This window comes from Leptopilina heterotoma, unplaced genomic scaffold, assembly GCF_015476425.1.
Source record: "Leptopilina heterotoma isolate Lh14 unplaced genomic scaffold, ASM1547642v1 Lhet_162, whole genome shotgun sequence".
Classification (NCBI taxonomy): Eukaryota; Metazoa; Arthropoda; class Insecta; order Hymenoptera; family Figitidae; genus Leptopilina; species Leptopilina heterotoma.
Window position 1 is genome coordinate 406,542 of NW_025110878.1, and position 24,796 is coordinate 431,337.

The 24,796-nt window shown below is 26.6% G+C and overlaps 1 protein-coding gene and 1 long non-coding RNA gene across 3 annotated transcripts in view; one reads left to right on the plus strand and one right to left on the minus strand.

Annotated features, from left to right (window-relative positions):
- The window catches only part of LOC122498969 (major facilitator superfamily domain-containing protein 6-A), a 35,219-nt gene that overhangs the window by 9,294 nt on the left and 1,129 nt on the right, over nt 1-24,796 (minus strand). For both annotated transcript variants that reach the window (XM_043606985.1, XM_043606984.1), the window contains exon 2: nt 4,162-4,334. In XM_043606985.1, coding sequence (XP_043462920.1) covers nt 4,162-4,219 — 58 coding nt within the window. In that variant the 5' untranslated portion in view covers nt 4,220-4,334. The remainder of the gene's footprint in view (nt 1-4,161; nt 4,335-24,796) is intronic.
- LOC122498971 lies at nt 4,358-24,605 on the plus strand. Its single transcript, XR_006301289.1, has 3 exons — nt 4,358-5,007; nt 24,081-24,219; nt 24,368-24,605. It is a non-coding gene; the product is annotated as an uncharacterized LOC122498971 (long non-coding RNA).

Consider the following 24,796-nt stretch of genomic DNA (forward strand, 5'->3'; position numbering starts at 1 on the left):
AATATTATTTTATTTTATTAAATTAATTCACTTATATTAGATTTTATGCAGTTTTCTATTAAATTTCAATTGTCATCAAATTGACGTCAATTTGATCAAGTCAAAATTTCTCAATTTAATGATAAAATAAAATAAAATAGAAAAGTGTTTAAATAATATTATATTCTAATATTCATGAGAACAAAACAATTTTTAATTAAAATTGAATACGACAAAAATAGTCACGTGTAATTTCTTTAGGGTTTTTTAAACCAAAAACTAATAACTACCAAAGGTGGGCAGAAAAGCGTTAATCCGTTAATCGTTAATTAACTTCGTTAATTTTTTCGTTAACGATTTAACTTTTAAGTTAATTTTAAAAACAGTTAACGGACTTGTTAACTTCCGTTACATTTCTCTTTCGTTAACTAAGGTCCGTTAAATTTCTTTTTTTTTTAATTTTAATTACCCTACTAAAAATAAAGTCACAAAGCGACAGAAATTTAGTCAGAATCTCTGATGATTTTAAACTGCTTTTGTTATGATTGCAGCCACAGAACATCAGACTTAAGTCATATGTTTAAGCATAAAAATTCAAAAGTAGTCAGGTTTTTTATACAAAGTCGACACCCTCTTTTACCTGGAAAAAGGTCAACTGACAGTCATAAAATTGAAGGAAAGTCTTTTTATTTGTTTACGTTTATATTTATTTAAACATTATACTTGTTTTTCATCGACTTAGAATTCTAAGTTATGTTATGTTATGTTCTTATTATTTATACAATACGCTGGGTTAGTGGAAAAAAAGGACACCTCGAATTTTGGTTGAAAAAGAGGACACCTCGCATTTTAGTTGAAGAAAAGGACACCTCGAAAATATTAATTTTATATCAATTCTCGTTTGGCGATACTATGTGTAATGTAATTGTTTTTTGAGTTTTTGTAATAGAAGATTCAAGAACATATTATCTTCATAGTTTTTTGAGCACAGAATCTCATAAATCAATTAAATTACACATATTATCGTCAAACAAAAATGCATTTAAAATTAATATTTTCGAGGTGTCCTTTTCTTCAACTAAAAAGCGAGGTGTTCTCTTTTTTAACCAAAATTCGAGGTGTCCTTTTTTTCCACTAACCCATTGAATATCCTTTAGAACTTAAATTCAAAAATGATATTCTTTTTTATTTATCAATTACGGTTTTCGAGATACGTTACAGTTTCCTTAAAAAATGTTTTTATAATAAATTTTAGATATTTGTAATCGTGGAGATTTTTAGATTCTGAATTTATATTGATTTCACTTGAATGTTAAAATTGCAAAACTTTTGAGCAATAAAAATCAGGTTAGAGACCCCCGAAGCTCATAACAAAAAACCCACGATTCTATTGTGAAAAAATGGATACGCACAAATTTGAAGTTTTAACGGTACTTTACATTTACCCACTATATTTTGGTGGGGGCTAAAAATAAAAAAGATGAATTCAATGAGAAATAATCACAATCCATAATAATCAGGATTCAACAGGAGCATAAAAAACCCTTTAGTCAGAATTAACCAAAAGCTTCAGAAAACGTTAAAGTAGTCACAAAACATCAAATTTTCTGACGTTTTCTTATTATTCCTGATTTTATTTTTAGCAGGGTATCATAATAAAAATATTTTGTCGAAACTTTAGTTGTTTATGAAAGTAAACATGTGTCTCTTAGATTTGATGTAAAAAAATAAAAATTAATGAAAAAGAACATTTGTTTTTTTGTACATTAGAATGCAATTACGAATTTTTTTAAATTTATGTTAACTTTAACGGTTAACGTTAACTTCCGTTAATTTTCTTGTTCGTAAACGGATTAACTATTAACGAAGTTAACTTTTTCACTTAACGAATTAACGATTAACGACGTTAATTTTTAGGTTAACGGTGCCCACCTTTGATAACTACTTTATCTATTATTCACTTTACAGGTCACGGTTAAAGTATTTCATAAAAATTTTTTGAAAATTTAAGTCTGAAGAATTTTAATTGTTAAATTCTAAAAATAATTAAATTCTCAAAAGTTTAATAAAAAATTTTCAAATGAAAAATTTATTGAAAATTATCTTCAAAAAATTAGTTGATTACTAAAAAACATTATCGTCAAATTGGTGTCAAATTGAGGTCAAAAAATGTACCTACACAGAAAAAAATGCGAATGGTAAAAACAACCACATTTGTGTAGTTAGAAAAAAAGTAGTTAAAACTACCATATTCAGCAGCATTTTAACTACACTTTCTTAGTTAGTGGAACCAAAATGAAGTAGTTGGTTTTATGTAGTTAAAATAACTACTTTACGTAGTTGAAATAACTAACAGATGCTTGTAAATGGCTCAACTATAGTGTAGTAGTAAAAACTATTGTTAAAAATAGTTAATTTTACTATTGCGGTAGCAAAAATAACTATTTTGCATTGGTTGCAAACAAAATGAGACTTACTGTTTTTATATAGTAAATACAACCTCTGAAAGTTGTTACTTTTATGATTTATGTAGTTAAAACAACTATTTCTTACTACACTGAGAAAACTGGAGTATTGGACTAAACATCTGGAGGGACAAATCGTTCATATTTGAGAGTTAGCTATTGGATAACATTCAAATTGTTCAAATACACCATTGACAGATATTCGTGCCATTTCTCTTGGAGGGAAAATGAGTTTATAACAGAGGGACAAATTAACCATCTTGAGAAATCCCTTCCTTATCCGGCGCGAAATGAATAAATATGGCAACCTAACCCCTAAATTAAATACATAAAATGTCAGAAAAATAATTTCGCGCGCATCAGATCGTACACATTTTCTGCGCAACTTTTAACCCTCAGATATAATGGGAGAGAATATACAAGTAGATTCCCATTATCAATTCAAAATTTATTTTAGAAGGACTATTTAACTCTTTTCATAAGCAAAGGAAACATACACTTTTTGAACCTCTGAATTTGACTCTCCAGTTTTCTCAGTGTAGTTGCAGAGAAAGAAAGAAATTTACTGTTTTCATATAGTAAAATCAATTGTTAAAAATAGTTATTTTTACTATTTATGCAGTTGAAAAGATCTTTTTTTTCTACAGAGAAAAAACGTGAGTGGTAAAAACATCCACATATGTGCAGTTAAAAAAATATAGTTAAAACTACCATATTCAGCAGCATTTTAACTAAACTTCCATAGTTAGTGGAAATAAAATTGAATAGTAGGTTTTATGTAGTTAAAATTACTACTACACGTTATGATTGTGAATAACTCAACAGTAGTGCAGTAGTAGAAATATCCATTTCTTGCTATTTGCAAAATAAATTAAAATTTACTGTTCCAAAGAGTAAAAACAACCGCTGGAATTTGTTATTTTTGTGTTTAATGTAGTTAAAAGAACCAATTCTTACTAGCTTTTAATAATTTATCTCTATGGTGGTAAGAAACATTTATTTTTATAACTACAAAAGTCATAAAAGTAACAATTTTTATGTTATTTTTACTATATGAAAATAGTAAGTTTAATTTTTTTATAACTAGTAAAAAGTGGATAATTTTACTACAGAAATTCTGAAAATAACTATTTTCAACAGTACTTTTAACTACTGCACTATCGTTGAGTCATTTAAAATCATATGCTGGCTACATTTCAACTAAGTCCTTGAGCTTAAAAAATTAGTTACTGCAACTAAACGGAGTAGTTATTATGACTGAATCTAAGAAGATTGTCCTCAAGTACGATGCCAGTCATCGTAGCGTGCGAGCGTGGTTAGGTGGTTAGGTTATCGGTTTGCGAATGTTAGGGTCGTGCGTTCAATCCCCGGCGTTTGGGGATTTTTCTCTGTTAGGTGTATAAGAATTTAATATGTAAATTATATATGAACAAAAATAGGTAAGAGAAAATATAAAAAAATGGACCTCAATAATAATAAAAAACAAATAAATAATTTCATTTTACTACTTTAAATAGTTAATTTAACTATTTTTTACAATTGTTACAACTACAATTTGTTACGGGCGCCTATAGGAACTACAGGAAATAGTAAAAAAGTAGTCAAATTTACCATATTTTTTTTTGTGTGTATTATTGATAAAGTTGTTAATTATAATTATTTGAAATTGATAAATCATTATGTAAAATCAATAATATGTAATATTTAATATTCATACCTGCCATGAAACAAAAGTAGTGAGCCTTAATTGGCAGTTGTTTATAATTAATTTTCATTTTCTCCAAAACTATTCCTTTGTCACAGAAGTACTAAAATTACATTATTAAAATTCATCAGAAATAGTCTTCGACTTCTGTCACTTGATAATATCATCTTTTATCAATGTCATGTCTGAAACAGAATTATAAAATTAAGATTATTTATATACTTTTAGTATCAAATGTATATTACTTATAAGATAACAAATTTAATAACCTAGGATGATAACGAATACTAAACTTTGAGTCAAGATAGATTAAGCAATATTAAATTTAGTTAATTGGACAATAAAATCTTTTCAATTTCTAAAGAAAAAAATACTAATTTTTCACAGAAAACAGATTCATATTTTTTAATCTTATATTATATAGATCTTCCAGGGAGACAAAAAATATGAGAGTTTTAATAAGTTCAGGTATGTTATTCAGAGATATTAATCTATATATTTAAAACCAACAAATATTTTAAATATTAATTTTTTTAAACTTTTATTTGAAAATTTTTGTTATTTTTAAATAATCATAATAAACTATTTTTAGAGCATTTCAATCGCATCAATTATATTGAACCTGATCCATTATAATAAGGTGCAATAACTTATTAATGGTAATTAAAAAATGTAAAAAAGTAACTTTTTCGAATTTTTTTATTAAAAATTCAGGGATGCCACTGGTCTGGAAAACCGGGAATCGTTAGGGAAATACAAAAGTATCTAGAAAACCAGGAAAAGCCAGGGGAAATGATGAAAAAATCGGAAATTCCATCATAATTTCAAGTGCGAGCGAACTTTACCCTATTTTAAAATGTAAATGTTATGTACGCACTACCGTCCGTGAGTATCAGGACGCCCCTTTTTTCATGAGTGGAAAAATGCTTAAAACGTAGAAAATAAGAATGACAAAATTTGTTCGTATTTTTTTCCTGAAAGCTAATGAAATTATGAAAAGACTGACACCTGATCGAAGAATTTTTGTTGACTATTCTGTCAGATACAGAAAAAATACTGGATTTTGCATGCTTTTCGTAATTTTATAATTTCTCGAAAAGTAATTAACTTTTTTAGCGTTCTTGGTATTGTTTCAATCTCTATTTAATGTAGAATCTAAATTAATTAATGGTATTGTGATATAAATTTTTACAAAAAAATTTAAAACTGTGAAAGTCGGATAAAAAAATTTTGAAAAACAGATTGACACTTTTTCAACAAAAAAAATTTTTTTTAAAATTAAATAATTAAGTAATTAAAAAGCTTTTTTGAATTTTAGTATATCTATTAAATGAACATATTTTACATAACCGACGGATTAGCTCAGTCGGATAGATGCCTCGCTTGGCGGTCGTTTAAGGACCAAATAAGTATCCTTGGTTCGCGCCCATTTGGCTTGGTATTTTTCCGGCACGTGAGATAATCTGAGCGGGAGGTTTGACGTCGAGGTATAAAGACGCTCTCACAGCTCTGCATGCATACCAATGCATGCATAGTTGTCATGGTAACACATGAGAGTAAGTAAGTCAGAAAATTCAAATTTCATGTTTTTTCTCTCTTACTCTCATGCTGGCAGTAGAGCTGTGCGAGCGCCTTAATGATGTGCACCGTCGATTATTCTCCGGTACACACCATTAGAACTCGACTGTCGATAAACCGGTTGTACTCAGGAGAGGTTTTCTACAGTTTCCCTCTTCTCTGTCGAGAAAACCTATTGACGGGTGGTCCAGGCGAATGCGAGTACTCCTAATAAAAGTCGGCTGTAGATGCTTAGGTTAATACACGGAGAGAAAAATCAAGCGTTTTTAGTACCTATGGAGACTTCTCATGGTAATTTTGTATGAACGCCCTGCTTAAGGGGATGTCAAAGTCGATTGGATTTTTGCATTGAGCTTCAATGGGAAAATCGCATCGACTTTGACATCCCCTTAAGAGGCGTGTCCTTATTCAGGTAATTTCTCAAATGCGCCACTGGACAAATGCGCCACCGGTCAAATGCGCCACTGGACAAAAGCCCCACATTTGTCATATTTGAGGAAAGTGAAAAGTTTGTTCGAGAGATGGAGCTAGGTGTTCTTGGTTGTGACGTATGTGTATGATACGCTCCTCTCTCGATAGAGGCAGCACTAAAATTCGCGGTTTAATTCAAATTAATATAATATAATGAATACATTTAATTTATTGAGAATTCTACGTATAATTTAGAATATTGGCAAGCAACATGGGCAAATCGACAAAATACTTTCCCACAGTAAAATCTTAAGTGGAAAAATCATAAACTCAAATACAATAGAGCATGCAGTGGAGGCGACGAAACTTAATCCTTCCCGTAATAAATATTTTAGGATTATTTGAGTATAACACTAAAAATAAGTACATGTTTTACCTATTTGTCACGTTTTTGAAATTCACATTTATGGTTTTATTGCTTCTTAAAGAAACTCGAGTAAATCGCGCATCTGGTTACCATGAAACCCCAAGACCCTTTTTTTGCCTGAGCAATAAAAAGGGGATGCTTTTGTTTCGTCATCCCTGCTGCATGGACTAGTTAGAAAAAATCTGAAACACCTTCTTTTTCCGCCTTTTTGGGTTTTTCCTCTTTTTAACGAATTAGAGTAAAGGAGGCGTACTTTCGCCTTCCTTCCTGGCACTCGGGGATGGGGGCGGAGGCCCCCAGGATGGGACCGTAGGGTCTCGGAGGAAAACGAGAAGGCAGAAATTGTTCTACTTCCGAAGTATTAACTCGTGTTCAAGAATAAAATAAAGTTAAAATAGAACGAAATTAGAAGTCTTTAATTTAATCGAAATTTACTAACAATAATCACTGACAATTATAAATTAACAAATTAATAGTTTTTCACCGCGGGAGTTGAGCTTCTAAGCTCTTTGTTGCGGAAACGAGCCATCATCGTCGAGGATTCCGCTTCGAAAATAAATCCCTAATTCAAATTGAAAAGACAATAATAAAATTCTTAAAGGTTTAAATTTTGAGAGCTTTACCGCGCAAATCTGACTCGGCGCGTCACATGGTGTAGAAATTTGTCAAGTGAATTCAATTTATTGTCAATTTCGCTCCGTATAGTGAAAATAAATTTAAGTGAATGGTTAATTAAATGGAAAATAATTAATTGTTCTATATCAATTGCGGATAACATTTTTTTAAGTAAGTTGCTGTTTTTATTTTATATTAATAATAATAATAATAATAAATATTATTATTATTGTTTAAAGAAATGTGGAAATTTTTTTAATAACTAATTTATGAAACATTTTATTTTTAAATCGTTTTTATTTATATTTTTTCTTTGGAATAATTTAAAAATTGCTTTAATTTAATAATAAGATTTCTTGATATTTTCAAAAGACCCTGCTAAAAATAAAATCTAAATTCTAAAGGATATACTGCATGCATAATAAGAGCATATTGTTAGATAAATTCTAAGTCGATGAAAAACAAGTATAATGTTTAAATAAATATGAATATAAACAAGTAAAAAGATTTTCCTTTAATTTTATGACGGTCAGTTGACCTTTTTCCAGGTAAAAAAGGGTGTCGACTTTGTATAAAAAACCTGACTACTTTTAAAGCTTTCTGATTAAACATGACTCAAGCCTGACGTTTTGTGGCTGCAATTGTAACAAATGCAGCCTAAAAACGTCAGAGATTCTGACTAAATTTATGTCGTTTTGTGATTTTATTTTTAGTAGGGGATCTTTATTTTTATAGAATTATGTATTTTAATGAAATAACGAGATTAAGAATTCTTTGTTGTATTATAGTTAATTTTACTTACCTAATTATAAATTAATTGCCTTTATTTTAAATTTAGAAAGTACTTAAGTTTTCTTGAAGACTAATAAAATATAATTTATTAACAATTGTAATATTGAATATAATTTTCTAATATGAATTTCATGTTTAATTAATTTTTTAAATTATATAACGTAAATGTTTTTCTGAATTCACGTTCATACTTTTAGAAATGATAAGACTTCTTACAAAGTTTCAAATATTACGGAAGTTTAGAAAAATTATTCCAATTTTTATTTTATAATTAATGGTATTTTTTTTATATTAAACACAGTAATATTTTAAAAAGTAATATTTTTTTGGAAACGTTCAATATATAAAAAAAGCAGGCTTCGCACTGACGTACTAAAATCTATACTATTTACTCCTTTTTTTGTCAAATTTCTGACACTAAAAGCTACTTTTTTACAAATTACATTAGTTTCAATCCTCTAATAATTGAAAAAAAAATTATTCTCAATCAATTTTTTGTGATTCGAAAATGAAAATTTATAATTGTTATTGAAAATTCTTTTAAACAATTGTAAATTGAAGAATGTTCGCAATATTTTTAAAAGATTAAATTACCATGTATTGATGCGCAAAACTCCAAGGATTAATTTAAAAAAAGACAAATCAGTAATCTCCAATATTATAGAAATTGTGTAGAATTTTCTGCCAAAATGCAGCCGAAATCGACTTTTAATCTGAAAAATCCGCTTGAAAGCGTGAAGTTTCTAACAAAACAAGAGAAGATCTTATTTATATATTCATTTGCAATTTTATTTTTCCTGGAACTCGAGTCGATTTTCGTCTGCATTTTGGCATTAAAATAATTTTTTTGCCAATAAATTTATATTCTTAATTTTATTACAATTTTTATACTTACTTTTTAATTTTTCTATAGAGGCATTTCACGTCAGAAATATCACGATTTGCAAAGGGTATGCCGATTTTCGCAAAAGTTCGTGGGATTATAGTTCTATATAAGAGACTTCTTTCCCCCAAATTTTTTCAAAAAAAATTCAAAATTGTTGAAGATACGCCATTTTGAATTTTAATATTAATTTTATAAAATTTTGAATATCTCGGAATATTGTTTATGGATTTTTATGAAATTTACACATTTTTCAGGTAAAAGTATGTACTTTAAAATGCAAATAAAGTTAATAAAAAAAAATTAATTTTTAAATAAAAAAATTTTAAAAAAATTTTTTTAAACAATTTTTTGTTTATTTACTCCTCTCTGAGAAAAATGTTATTAACATATTTGGATTCCTTATGAATTCACCTTTAATTTCATAAAAAAAATTGATGGAGACTCAACTGGTTCCGGAGATATTGAATTTATTGTAAAAAAAAGCGTCGCCGCGCCATAGCACCATACTGCACAAGTCGCGTAGTACGTTACCGCAGTCGTGCATTGCTGCTGTAACTATGACTATTTTTTACAAAAAATTCAATATCTCCGGAACCAGTTGAGTCTCCATCAATTTTTTTTTATGAAATTAAAGGTGAATTCATAAGGAATCCAAATATGTTAATAACATTTTTCTCAGAGAGGAGTAAATAAACAAAAAATTGTTTAAAAAAATTTTTTTTAATTTTTTTATTTAAAAATTAATTTTTTTTTATTAACTTTATTTGCATTTTAAAGTACATACTTTTACCTGAAAAATGTGTAAATTTCATAAAAATCCATAAACAATATTCCGAGATATTCAAAATTTTATAAAATTAATATTAAAATTCAAAATGGCGTATCTTCAACAATTTTGAATTTTTTTTGAAAAAATTTGGGGGAAAGAAGTCTCTTATACAGAACTATAATCCCACGAACTTTTGCGAAAATCGGCATACCCTTTGCAAATCGTGATATTTCTGACGTGAAATGCCTCTATAGTTATTAATATAATCTTTCTACAATTTTTCTATAATTTTTCTATAGAATAATGTAATTTGTAATTGTTTTTGTTTATTATTTTTGAAAGATAGGATAGATATTAATTTCGCAATAATAGAGGGGTAAGTAATATTCAAATACCATTGTCAAATAACACAGGCACACAAAAAAATAAAAAAGTCAAAACCCAGAGGTTACACCCCCCTATCCCCATGTTTTGGGGTCGCTGAAACCGAATATGACCATGAAAAATTTTTTTCGTCGGCCATTTGCCCGCTACCACCCCCTTACACCTGCTCCCTGGGGTTGGAATTTCAGTTTTAAAAAAGTGGAGTAGGGTGTCTATTCCTATGTTTTTTGGGTCGCTAACACCAAAAAAGACTACCAAAAACAAATTCTTCCCTCCCTTAACCCCCTACAACCCCCTTAACAACCAAAGGGTGAGGGGTCGATATTCGAATTTTCGCGAAAAGCCGATTGCGGTGTCTAAACCTACGTTTTTTGGGTCGCTGAAACCAAAAAAGACACAATTTCTATAATATTGGAGATTACTGATTTGTCTTTTTTTAAATTAATCCTTGGAGTTTTGCGCATCAATACATGGTAATTTAATCTTTTAAAAATATTGCGAACATTCTTCAATTTACAATTGTTTAAAAGAATTTTCAATAACAATTATAAATTTTCATTTTCGAATCACAAAAAATTGATTGAGAATAATTTTTTTTCAATTATTAGAGGATTGAAACTAATGTAATTTGTAAAAAAGTAGCTTTTAGTGTCAGAAATTTGACACAAAAAGGAGTAAATAGTATAGATTTTAGTACGTCAGTGCGAAGCCTGCTTTTTTATATATTAAACGTTTCCAAAAAAATATTACTTTTTAAAATATTACTGTTTTTAATATAAAAAAAATACCATTAATTATAAAATAAAAATTGGAATAATTTTTCTAAACTTCCGTAATATTTGAAACTTTGTAAGAAGTCTTATCATTTCCAAAAGTATGAACGTGAATTCAGAAAAACATTTACGTTATATAATTTAAAAAATTAATTAAATACACGGAGAAAATTTATTCCTGAAATTTTACTGAATTTAGTTCGGTAAAACTGGGATGAAGTGTCAAAACAGTAATTTTTCAAGAACTAGACTGTAAAAGAAATTACATTGAAAAATAATGTAAAAATCATAAAGCTCACGATACATGTATTAGCGCTTCACTTACAGTTCGGTAAAACGTAAGCCAAGTGCTTGCTACATTCATATTTATTGAATAGTTCGGTAAAACGTAAGATAAAGTCTTCGGTAAAACTGACGAGTTGCAATTTACTGAAAGTTCGGTAAAACTTGAAGAACAAAAATAAAAAATAATGTTACTTGAGTAGATCTATATTAATACTGCCGTAACTCTCAATTTACCTACTTTAATCACTACCTAAACCCCCTACAATTGTTTACGAACAAATACTAATTGATACACCTGCCTACAGTACATTCTAAACGCATACACTAATACATACATCGCACGCTTTACATTATTGCTTCAGAAAGTTTCAACTGTCCTTATATATTAATCTCAATTTTATTTCACCGCTTGTGAGAAAGATTCAAATTAATAAACTATCGTTGTACAAAATTAAAAATTATTTATATTAATGAATCATTTCTAACTATATTCAAGGTCAATTTATGAAATATTTTTAAATTATGTTTTTATTATTATAAAGAAAAATGTTTAAATTTGTATTTAATGGAATAAAACAATAATTTATGAAAATCCTTATTATTCTCAAATTTTTGTGTTTAAAATTAAAAATATACATATTAAAAGTGCAAGTTGGAAATTATTAAATTAATTAATAGAAAATTAATCTTTCTGAAATATTAAATAATAATTGTGAGGTATTAAAAAGCAAAAAGGAAATAAGCAAGTAAGCAAATAAGGAATAAAGTAAGCAAGAAGGAAATAAGCAAGTAAGAAAGTAAGTAAGCAAGGAGGAAATAAGCAAGTAAGCAAAGTAAGCAAGCAAGCATATAAGGAAGTAAGTAAGCAAAAAGGAAACAAGCAAGTAAGCAAGAAGGAAATTAGGAAGTAAGCAAATAAGTAGGTAAGCAAGTAAGCAAAGTAAGCAAGAAAGAAATAAGTAAGTAAGTATGCAAATAAGAAAGTAAGCTAATAAGCAACCAAGTTATTTCCTTTTTGCTTACTTGCTTACCTACTTATTTACTTACATACTTACTTATATGTTTAATTGCTTACTTATTTACTTCCTTTTTGCTTACTTACTTATGTTTACTTGCTTACTTACTTGCTTTCTTGATTGCTTGCTTACTTACTTACTATTATTCATATTTAATTAAAATGAATAAATTATATGTTTAAAAAATAAGTATGTTATTGCCATTTTATATTTTCTTTTTACATGATTTAAAAGCATTTATTACATATTTGTCAATTAATAAGTGTTTAAAATAATTAATTAATGGAATTTTAATTTAAATAATAATAAAATGATTATTAATTAAGTATAAATAAGTTGGAAAAATCAACTATTAGTGTGAAAGTCTTTCATTTGACTGCGGGACACTTGAAATAAAGTATTTCAATCCAGAAAACTAAAACTTTAGGCATGTCAAGGAAGTTTTACCGAACTATTCCTGAAAACTAACACTTTGGGCAAGTCAAGAAAGTTTTACCGAACTATTCCTAAAACGTTAGTGCCCATCAAGGAGGTATTTATTTAATTTACATTAAACGTTCAGTTTCAATTTTTTTTAAACTTTTACAGTACTAGTTCTTAAGGAATAAAGATATCACATTAGATTTTAAATATTGTTACCAAAAAAATAATATAAAAATTATTAAAAATTACGATTATGCTACTATATCCCAACTTTATTGAAAAATTCGGTAAAATGTAGGGAACAAATTTTCTCCGTGTATGAAATTCATATTAGAAAATTATATTCAATATTACAATTGTTAATAAATTATATTTTATTAGTCTTCAAGAAAACTTAAGTACTTTCTAAATTTAAAATAAAGGCAATTAATTTATAATTGGGTAAGTAAAATTAACTATAATACAACAAAGAATTCTTAATCTCGTTATTTAATTAAAATACATATAATTCTATAAAAATAAAGATCTTTTGAAAATATCAAGAAATCTTATTATTAAATTAAAGCAATTATTAAATTATTCCAAAGAAAAAATATAAATAAAAACGATTTAAAAATAAAATGTTTCATAAATTAGTTATTAAAAAAAATTTCCACATTTCTTTAAACAATAATAATAATATTTATTATTATTATTATTAATATAAAATAAAAACAGCAACTTACTTAAAAAAATGTTATCCGCAATTGATATAGAACAATTAATTAATTTCCATTTAATTAACCATTCACTTAAATTTATTTTCACTATACGGAGCGAAATTGACAATAAATTGAATTCACTTGACAAATTTCTACACCAAGAACACCTAGCTCCATCTCTCGAACAAACTTTTCACTTTCCTCAAATATGACAAATGTGGGGCTTTTGTCCAGTGGCGCATTTGTCCAGTGGCGCATTTGAGGAATTAGGGTAGAGTCCCATGACAGCGTTTTGCGTTGCGTCGTAATGGGAGAGAAAAAGACGCAAATATACGTTTGCTGCATTCTCTCTCATTACAACGCAACGCAAAACGCTGCCATGGGACTGCGGCCTTACCCATGGAGTAGTATAAGGCTGCGGTTACACCTCTGCAGGCTGCCTGCCTGCGCAGGCAGGAGCAACGAGAGTAAGGGAGAAGTTTGAAGTCACTGACTCTCTTACTCTTGTACGTTACCATGACAACCTGCAGGCAGGCAGGCTGCCTGCAGAGGTGTAACCGCAGCCTGAGGAGACCGAACGTCACTCACGCAAAGTGGCCGCACTTTTCATTACCGTGTTTCCTCTGTGCTCACTTACATCGATAGAAGCGCCCCCAACGGGGAAAAATGTCACTAATAATCGTCTGCTAATTGTTATTGTACAGTGCAGTTGGTATTCTTATAGGTTAGTGTTGTTTGGAAATAGTTGACAATTATCATTAATAATTATCTTATAATTATAATATATTATTATTTATTCAATATTAATTTTGAAAGTGCTCGGTTGGAAGTGAAAAGAGATAAATAAGTAAGTATATGTGAGAATTGTTGCGATTAATATTGTTTATATACATAACTTAATTGTTACTAAAATTCCCTCTATAATTAAGAGAGAAGAATTGCAATTTTTCACTACACAGACAGCAGCAGGCATTTTCACTCACAATTTATTTTTTACATGCTTCATTGAACTAACAATCACTTTTATAAACAAAATTAGAGGTTATGTCATGTCTTATTTTGTTTTTAAATATAATGATCTTCTCCTCCGCGAGAGGCTCTTCTATCGATGTAAGTGAGCCTAGAGGAATCACTGTTAAGTAGAGTCTACATTCCATGGTACGCGAACGTGAACGTGTACGCGAACGTCTGACGTCACCCATGCTATTCAAATGGGTGACGTCAGCACGGCAACGTTCGCGTTCATCCAATGTAGACTCTACTTCATAGGCATTCTGTTCTCGCCTATATGGAACGCGTACACGTTCACGACAGCGAACACGAACAACCGTGCTCATTGTAGAACCGACTTGAAAAATGCGGCCACGTTTGACGCGGATTCATCACGGGCGTTCGGTCTCCTTATACTACTCCAGGGAGTATAGACTTAAGGAGACCAATGTAGTGTGTATGAAATCAACCATTTTATGTCGGAAGTTCATAGTTCTGAATCTTCTCGTATAGCGCGCAACGATCGCATAGATAGCTGAAGTTTTAAAATGAACATGGATTTCTATAAGTTTACTAATTCATGTATATACTATATATTCAAATTATAAATATAAATATATAATAATAATAAGATAACAATACAAAGTCTATATTACAGGGCTCGGATTGTGCGACTTTTTTGTGAAAAAATGTGCTTTTTACAGATTTTTTTGATTCAGGAGTGTCGATCGCTTGACATAACCTCAAACTAAAAAGTGATTTTTAACAGCAAATAAAACCATAATTAAAATGATTTCACCAAATTCTGAAAGATCCAGTTGTACAATTATCAGGAAAAATTAGGTTGGACCAAAATTTGATGTAAAATCATAATTGTTAAACATTATGTGTTTTTTCTTTAAGGGTCAGTAACCAATTAAAATTTGTAACCAATTTTGATAAATAATAGCTCATTCTACTCATCTTTGAAACATTCTCTACATTTCCACTCGTTGAATTTTGTTTAAAATATTTTGTTCAAAAGTTATTAAAAAAATTTTTTTTTATTTTATTTGCTTAACTATTGAACAAAATATTTTAAACAAAATTTAACAAATGTAATTGTAAAGAATGTTTTAAAGAACAGAATGAGCTACTATTTGTCATAATTGTTAGATCACTTTTTAGTTTGAGGTTATGTTAATAACCTCAAAGCCTCAAATTATAGTAATAATTAATTTTACTATAAAGGTCATGTTATTCAGTGGCCACGTGCCTATTAAAACTTTATTAAAATTATTGATAGAACATTAAACTCTTTTAATCAATTTTATTATAACTTTTATAAATAATTAAATTTTTTGAAGAATTTCTTTGTTTTTTTTTAAATTGAATCCTTTAGTGAAGTTTTATAAAAATTGTATTAAAAATAATTGAATGTTTTCCAAGAATGTTATTATTTATGAAAATAAAATTCATTGTCATAATTTTATATTACCTATTTATTATTTGAAATTATTTTTAATTTCAAAATACAGTAAAAATAAGGTTAGGACGGTTAGGACTTAATCAAGCGACTATATATATGCGATCGTTTGCCATCTACAGGATGTACACGTACTACTGATGTACTTCCGACAAAATGTTGCGCCTTTCAGTGAAGTACATGCATATAAGATTGGTCTCCTTAAGTCTATACTCCATGTACTACTCCATGGAATGAGACGCCTTATTTTGGCCTAAATTCTAAAAGTTAGAAAAACCATTTGTTAGAATTTCAAAAGTTAGAATGTTTATTTGTTAGAATTTCCAAAAGTTAGAATGTTTATTTGTTAGAATTTCCAAAAGTTAGAATGTTTATTTGTTAGAATTACCAAAAGTTAGAATGTTTATTTGTTAGAATTATTAAAAGTTAGAATGTTTATTTGTTAGAATTTCTAAAAGTTAGAATATTTATTTGTTAGAATTTCCAAAAGTTAGAATGTTTATTTGTTAGAATTATTAAAAGTTAGAATGTTTATTTGTTAGAATTACCAAAAGTTAGAATGTTTATTTGTTAGAATTATTAAAAGTTAGAATGTTTATTTGTTAGAATTTCTAAAAGTTAGAATGTTTATTTGTTAGAATAGCCAAAAGTTAGAATATTTATTTGTTAGAATTTCTAAAAGTTCGAATGTTTATTTGTTAGAATTACCAAAAGTTAGAATGTTTATTTGTTAGAATTATTAAAAGTTAGAATGTTTATTTGTTAGAATTTCTAAAAGTTAGAATATTTATTTGTTAGAATTATTAAAAGTTAGAATGTTTATTTGTTAGATTTTCCAAAAGTTAGAATGTTTATTTGTTCGAATAGCCAGAAGTTAGAATGTTTATTTGTTAGAATTTCCAAAAGTTAGAATGTTTATTTGTTAGAATAGCCAAAAGTTAGAATATTTATTTGTTAGAATTTCTAAAAGTTCGAATGTTTATTTGTTAGAATTACCAAAAGTTAGAATGTTTATTTGTTAGAATTATTAAAAGTTAGAATGTTTATTTGTTAGAATTTCTTAAAGTTAGAATATTTATTTGTTAGAATTTCCAAAAGTTAGAATGTTTATTTGTTAGAATTATTAAAAGTTAGAATGTTTATTTGTTAGATTGTCCAAAAGTTAGAACGTTTATTTGTTAGATTCCCCAAGTGTTAGAATGTTCATTTGTTAGAATTTTTTTTGAGCAGCGAGTTTCCTTTCTATGTTACTGTTAGGCCTTAACTTCATTTACCATTTGTCCCAACAGTGTACAAGATTCTTCGTACACATGTTAGATGGAGCCAGAAGTAGTATTTACTGTATTTAAAGAAACATATGCTGTAGCAATTTCTTGATCTTGACAGTATATACACAATTTACAAAATATTAGTTTTTAATGAAAAATTCTAATACTATATGAAAAATATAATATTTTCCAGATAATAATTGAATGCTATTATTTAACTTTATATTTTTTGCCTCGTAAAATTTTATGTTTGTGTATAATAAAACTATATTAAAATGCTTTTAATATTATATATGTGACATCATAATGTCAATTTGACACAATTTTTTTGTCAAATATTTTCAGAGTTTTCTAGCGACTAAAAATGGTTAATTTAAACAGAACGAGTGATTTTTGAGCGAACTTTGGGTAAACTTTTTTTTTCTTTAGACAATATTAAATCGCAACAAAAATATCTTCGATGGAAAAAGTTACGCAATTCAAGTTTATATTTGTCCGAATTATAACTTTTACTTGTTAACCAATTAATGCGGGGTTGCCACAAGTCAGGGTAAGACAGGGAAAAGTCAAGAATTTTTAATAAAAGTACTGGAAAAAATTAAATTTTTAGAATTTATTAAAAAATTCGGAATTTTTGGGTCTTTTTTGTTTGCCTCATAAACTATGAAGTTGACAAGAATTCTAATACAAACCCTTCAATTTTTTCTATTTCTAACAATAATTTCTTTTTATGTAACTTCATTCTTGAAGAACTATCAATTATTATTCATTAAATAATTTATAAGTAATAAGTTTACTTAAAAATATCAAAATTAATTAGATTTCAAAAGAGTTGCGTTCACAACTTTATAAATAGATAAACTTCAAAGGTTTCAATTTGAAATTTTAGAAAATATCAATTATTCAATTATTTTCAAAATTTTCCTCATTTCCATTATTTTTAATATTTACTATTTTAATAAAATTTTCCAAAAGAATTCCATTACTTGAACAAAATTTTAATAAAAATTTAACAGGAACTCAAATACTTACCAAATTTTTATAAATTTCTTCGTATATCAATTCAATTATTTTTATTTTTTTAATGAAGTTTCTCCAAAGAATTCAAATATATTCAGAGAATTGAAAAAATAGTTCTGAGAAATTCATTTATTTCGAAAAATTTAAATAAAATTATTTTAAAAGTTCTATTATTTTGAAAAATTTTGACAAAATTTTTTACAAGATTTAGTTAATTTAAAGTTCTCCTATATACAATTCAATTATCTTAAATATACAATTCTTCTTCAGAATTTAATTATTAATAAAAAAGTTGAATAAACTTCTTCTCTTGAAATCAATTATTTTCATAACTAATAAAATTTTTCTTGAGAATTCAATTATTTAAAAAAAAATTTGATAAAATGCTTTTATAAATTTGAAAAATGAAAATAAAATTGGTCATAGAATACAATTATTTTCGTAAAATACAACATTCTTCCTAGGAATACAAATAAATTTTTATTTACATTGTTCAAAGGTAATTAAAATTTAAAAATTATTATAAAATAATTCCAATAATTAGTCAAATAATTAATTTTCTGAAACTAATTGAATTACTCAAAAGAATTTTTGTATAATTTAAAAAAAACTAATTAAATTTTTGATGAATTTGAATTAAAAATTTTGAACATGATTGTTTTCCCCAAAATGTTGAAAAATAATTCTAAAATATTATTATTTTTGTATGTATTTGAATTTTTGGAAATATGTTATTGAAAACACTGAAAATATTGAAAAAAAGTATCAATTTTCTTAATTTCCCTGACAAAAAATTTTTGTCATGAAATTTTCTAGATTTTACTGACAAAAAATTTGTTTCCCTGACATCTCCCTGACTCTACTGACGTTTATCCGACCGGAAATAATTTGTAGATTTAATGATAGTTTTTTCGATTTGAAAACAAATACAAGGTGATGAAGCAATTCTGACTTCATATTCGTTTTCAGCGGGTAAAAATACTACAAGACATGTAGATCTGATTTAATAAACAGGCCACTTTTATTTTTTTGTGTACCTTTGTTAATGATTTTCAATATTATTAATGCTTCTTTCTTATTTGGATATTATTCGATAATACTCGACTTGTTGTCGCAATATCTTTTTTAAGAAAGGATTAAAAGAAAATTAAGAAAGTTTAAACAATTTTACAAAAGTAGACAAAATTTTATTCAAATCATTATCTATTATTAATAATGAAACAATATAAAAGGATTATAATTATAATTTTAATGAAAAACTTTTTGCACCGTTGTGTAAGGAGTTTTACAAAACGGGCACTTTTTTGTTGGAGTATTTTTATAAATATTCCAGCATCTTTCGCAAATTTTAAAATGTCCGCATGGCATTTTGAAACTTTGATTTCTGAAAAAATTTAATATTTAATTAATAATTAAATTATTCGATACAATTCAATTATTTTTATAAGAAGTCAAATTTATCGCAAGAATTAAATTATTTTTTTATAAATAATAAAATTCTCCTCAGAAATTTAATTAATTTCAATTATAGCTGTGCAAAATAATTCGAACCGAACTGTTCGAATTTTTTCGCCTAGGTCGAATATTCGACATTCGAGTTAGCTTAGTTCTAATGTCGAAAATTCGCCATTCGAACTAGCCCAGTTCGGATATCGAATATTCGACATTCGACATTTCGGCGTCCAAAACCGAATAAAACTCTGTTTGGTTCGAATTTTGCACAGCTCTAATTTCAATGTAATTTTAATAAACTTAAAAAATTAAATATTTGATTACAATTATTAACAGACACAATTTATTTTAAAAAGTTGCATTTGTTGGACGTTATATTCCACTCATTTATTTATGCCATGCGGACATTTTAAAATTTGCGAAAGATGCTGGAATATTTATAAAAATACTCCAACAAAAAAGTGCCCGTTTTGTAAAACTCCTTACACAACGGTGCAAAAAGTTTTTCATTAAAATTATAATTATAATCCTTTTATATTGTTTCATTATTAATAATAGATAATGATTTGAATAAAATTTTGTCTACTTTTGTAAAATTGTTTAAACTTTCTTAATTTTCTTTTAATCCTTTCTTAAAAAAGATATTGCGACAACAAGTCGAGTATTATCGAATAATATCCAAATAAGAAAGAAGCATTAATAATATTGAAAATCATTAACAAAGGTACACAAAAAAATAAAAGTGGCCTGTTTATTAAATCAGATCTACATGTCTTGTAGTATTTTTACCCGCTGAAAACGAATATGAAGTCAGAATTGCTTCATCACCTTGTATTTGTTTTCAAATCGAAAAAACTATCATTAAATCTACAAATTATTTCCGGTCGGATAAACGTCAGTAGAGTCAGGGAGATGTCAGGGAAACAAATTTTTTGTCAGTAAAATCTAGAAAATTTCATGACAAAAATTTTTTGTCAGGGAAATTAAGAAAATTGATACTTTTTTTCAATATTTTCAGTGTTTTCAATAACATATTTCCAAAAATTCAAATACATACAAAAATAATAATATTTTAGAATTATTTTTCAACATTTTGGGGAAAACAATCATGTTCAAAATTTTTAATTCAAATTCATCAAAAATTTAATTAGTTTTTTTTAAATTATACAAAAATTCTTTTGAGTAATTCAATTAGTTTCAGAAAATTAATTATTTGACTAATTATTGGAATTATTTTATAATAATTTTTAAATTTTAATTACCTTTGAACAATGTAAATAAAAATTTATTTGTATTCCTAGGAAGAATGTTGTATTTTACGAAAATAATTGTATTCTATGACCAATTTTATTTTCATTTTTCAAATTTATAAAAGCATTTTATCAAATTTTTTTTTAAATAATTGAATTCTCAAGAAAAATTTTATTAGTTATGAAAATAATTGATTTCAAGAGAAGAAGTTTATTCAACTTTTTTATTAATAATTAAATTCTGAAGAAGAATTGTATATTTAAGATAATTGAATTGTATATAGGAGAACTTTAAATTAACTAAATCTTGTAAAAAATTTTGTCAAAATTTTTCAAAATAATAGAACTTTTAAAATAATTTTATTTAAATTTTTCGAAATAAATGAATTTCTCAGAACTATTTTTTCAATTCTCTGAATATATTTGAATTCTTTGGAGAAACTTCATTAAAAAAATAAAAATAATTGAATTGATATACGAAGAAATTTATAAAAATTTGGTAAGTATTTGAGTTCCTGTTAAATTTTTATTAAAATTTTGTTCAAGTAATGGAATTCTTTTGGAAAATTTTATTAAAATAGTAAATATTAAAAATAATGGAAATGAGGAAAATTTTTGAAAATAATTGAATAATTGATATTTTCTAAAATTTCAAATTGAAACCTTTGAAGTTTATCTATTTATAAAGTTGTGAACGCAACTCTTTTGAAATCTAATTAATTTTGATATTTTTAAGTAAACTTATTACTTATAAATTATTTAATGAATAATAATTGATAGTTCTTCAAGAATGAAGTTACATAAAAAGAAATTATTGTTAGAAATAGAAAAAATTGAAGGGTTTGTATTAGAATTCTTGTCAACTTCATAGTTTATGAGGCAAACAAAAAAGACCCAAAAATTCCGAATTTTTTAATAAATTCTAAAAATTTAATTTTTTCCAGTACTTTTATTAAAAATTCTTGACTTTTCCCTGTCTTACCCTGACTTGTGGCAACCCCGCATTAATTGGTTAACAAGTAAAAGTTATAATTCGGACAAATATAAACTTGAATTGCGTAACTTTTTTCATCGAAGATATTTTTGTTGCGATTTAATATTGTCTAAAGAAAAAAAAAGTTTACCCAAAGTTCGCTCAAAAATCACTCGTTCTGTTTAAATTAACCATTTTTAGTCGCTAGAAAACTCTGAAAATATTTGACAAAAAAATTGTGTCAAATTGACATTATGATGTCACATATATAATATTAAAAGCATTTTAATATAGTTTTATTATACACAAACATAAAATTTTACGAGGCAAAAAATATAAAGTTAAATAATAGCATTCAATTATTATCTGGAAAATATTATATTTTTCATATAGTATTAGAATTTTTCATTAAAAACTAATATTTTGTAAATTGTGTATATACTGTCAAGATCAAAAAATTGCTACAGCATATGTTTCTTTAAATACAGTAAATACTACTTCTGGCTCCATCTAACATGTGTACGAAGAATCTTGTACACTGTTGGGACAAATGGTAAATGAAGTTAAGGCCTAACAGTAACATAGAAAGGAAACTCGCTGCTCAAAAAAAATTCTAACAAATGAACATTCTAACACTTGGGGAATCTAACAAATAAACGTTCTAACTTTTGGACAATCTAACAAATAAACATTCTAACTTTTAATAATTCTAACAAATAAACATTCTAACTTTTGGAAATTCTAACAAATAAATATTCTAACTTTAAGAAATTCTAACAAATAAACATTCTAACTTTTAATAATTCTAACAAATAAACATTCTAACTTTTGGTAATTCTAACAAATAAACATTCGAACTTTTAGAAATTCTAACAAATAAATATTCTAACTTTTGGCTATTCTAACAAATAAACATTCTAACTTTTGGAAATTCTAACAAATAAACATTCTAACTTCTGGCTATTCGAACAAATAAACATTCTAACTTTTGGACAATCTAACAAATAAACATTCTAACTTTTAATAATTCTAACAAATAAATATTCTAACTTTTAGAAATTCTAACAAATAAACATTCTAACTTTTAATAATTCTAACAAATAAACATTCTAACTTTTGGTAATTCTAACAAATAAACATTCGAACTTTTAGAAATTCTAACAAATAAATATTCTAACTTTTGGCTATTCTAACAAATAAACATTCTAACTTTTAGAAATTCTAACAAATAAACATTCTAACTTTTAATAATTCTAACAAATAAACATTCTAACTTTTGGTAATTCTAACAAATAAACATTCTAACTTTTAATAATTCTAACAAATAAACATTCTAACTTTTGGAAATTCTAACAAATAAATATTCTAACTTTTAGAAATTCTAACAAATAAACATTCTAACTTTTAATAATTCTAACAAATAAACATTCTAACTTTTGGTAATTCTAACAAATAAACATTCTAACTTTTGGAAATTCTAACAAATAAACATTCTAACTTTTGGAAATTCTAACAAATAAACATTCTAACTTTTGAAATTCTAACAAATGGTTTTTCTAACTTTTAGAATTTAGGCCAAAATAAGGCGTCTCCATGGAATTACCACCTCAGTTGCATGAAACATATACTAAAATAGCATGGATCTCTTTTGCAATCGTAGTATACTGACGTCTCATGCGTTTAAAGGTAGAACTTTTATGCTGATAACGTAGAAATTGATACAAATACAGCAGAAATTTTACGCCTATTGCGCATGTGCATTCTTTTACTAAATAAGGTTAACTGTCCATACTAAAAACGCTTTATTTTTCTCTCCGTGTATATAGAATTTTCATATGTAGAATGGTTATGCTTAATCCAAAAAAGTATTTCTCGGGGACTCTTGTCGAAGTGCGTAAGGCCAACAGGGCAGGAGTAGAAACAAAAAAAAAAAAACAAAACAAAAAAAAACAAAAAAAACATATTTTACATTGACCTTTTTGACACTTTAATATTCATGATAATTTTTTGAATTTTTTTAATCCTACTTTTACGGTTTCAAATTTTTTTGAAAAAATTTATTTCACAATACCAGTTAATAATTTAGATTCTACATTAAATAGAGATTAAAACAAGACCAAGAGCGCTAATAAAAGTTAATTAGTTTTCGAGAAATTAAAAAATTACGAAAAGCATGCAAAATCCAGTATTTTTTCTGCATCTAACAGAATAGCCAACAAAAATTCTTCGATCAGGTGTCAGTCTTTTCATAATTTTATTAGCTTTCAGGAAAAAAATACGAAAAATTTTCGTCATTCTTATTTTCTACGTTTTAAGCATTTTTCCACTCATGAAAAAAGGGGCGTCCTGATACTCACGGACGGTAGTGTATATATAAAAATCATGACAAATTTTTATAATAGTTTTAAGTTATTCTTATATAAAGATAAGAAAATTCTTTTTCTATTTTTCAGATTAGGGTTTTAGGGAGTCTTGAACTATGCGTATGCAGGGAGAGCAAATAAACTTTAAATATTTTTTACAAAATAATAATTATTGAAAAAGTAATGCATCAAGAAAAAGAAATTTTATTTATTATTAGCATCAAGTGGGGTAAATGAAAACGTAATTATTTTATAATTTAATTTTAAATTTAAAAAATAAATACGACATTTTTCTAAAACGAATTTAATTTTTTCAATACATTTTATTACTGTGAAAATGATAACAATAAAAAATTAATAATTTTATATTTTCGGAGAGGAAATTTTTGTGAAATGTCTTAAACGGACGGCAAGGCGCAGGAATTTGGCGAGTCCTATATGGAAAGCGCGGTTTTCCAAGGGATGGCTTGGGCAGTTGCTGTTTTGGGTCCAAAGTGTAAAGATGCACTTTATCTGTTTGAGAATTCGGCATCTCAGAATATCATATTTAATTGTTGGCGATTCGTGTATCCTGAGACCGCAGCTTCGAGAAATAAATTAATTGTTTATTTAAAAGCTGTGTTTGATTTATTTATTAAATCGGTATTATTATTATTTATTTATTGTGGTAAAAACACTTTACCACAATATACAATTTATATTATTACAAATAAAATTTATAACATAACATTTTATACTGAAAAGAAAATTTTAATAAATCGTTTTTCATTTCGTTTGCTATTTGTTAATTTTTTTATTAATATATA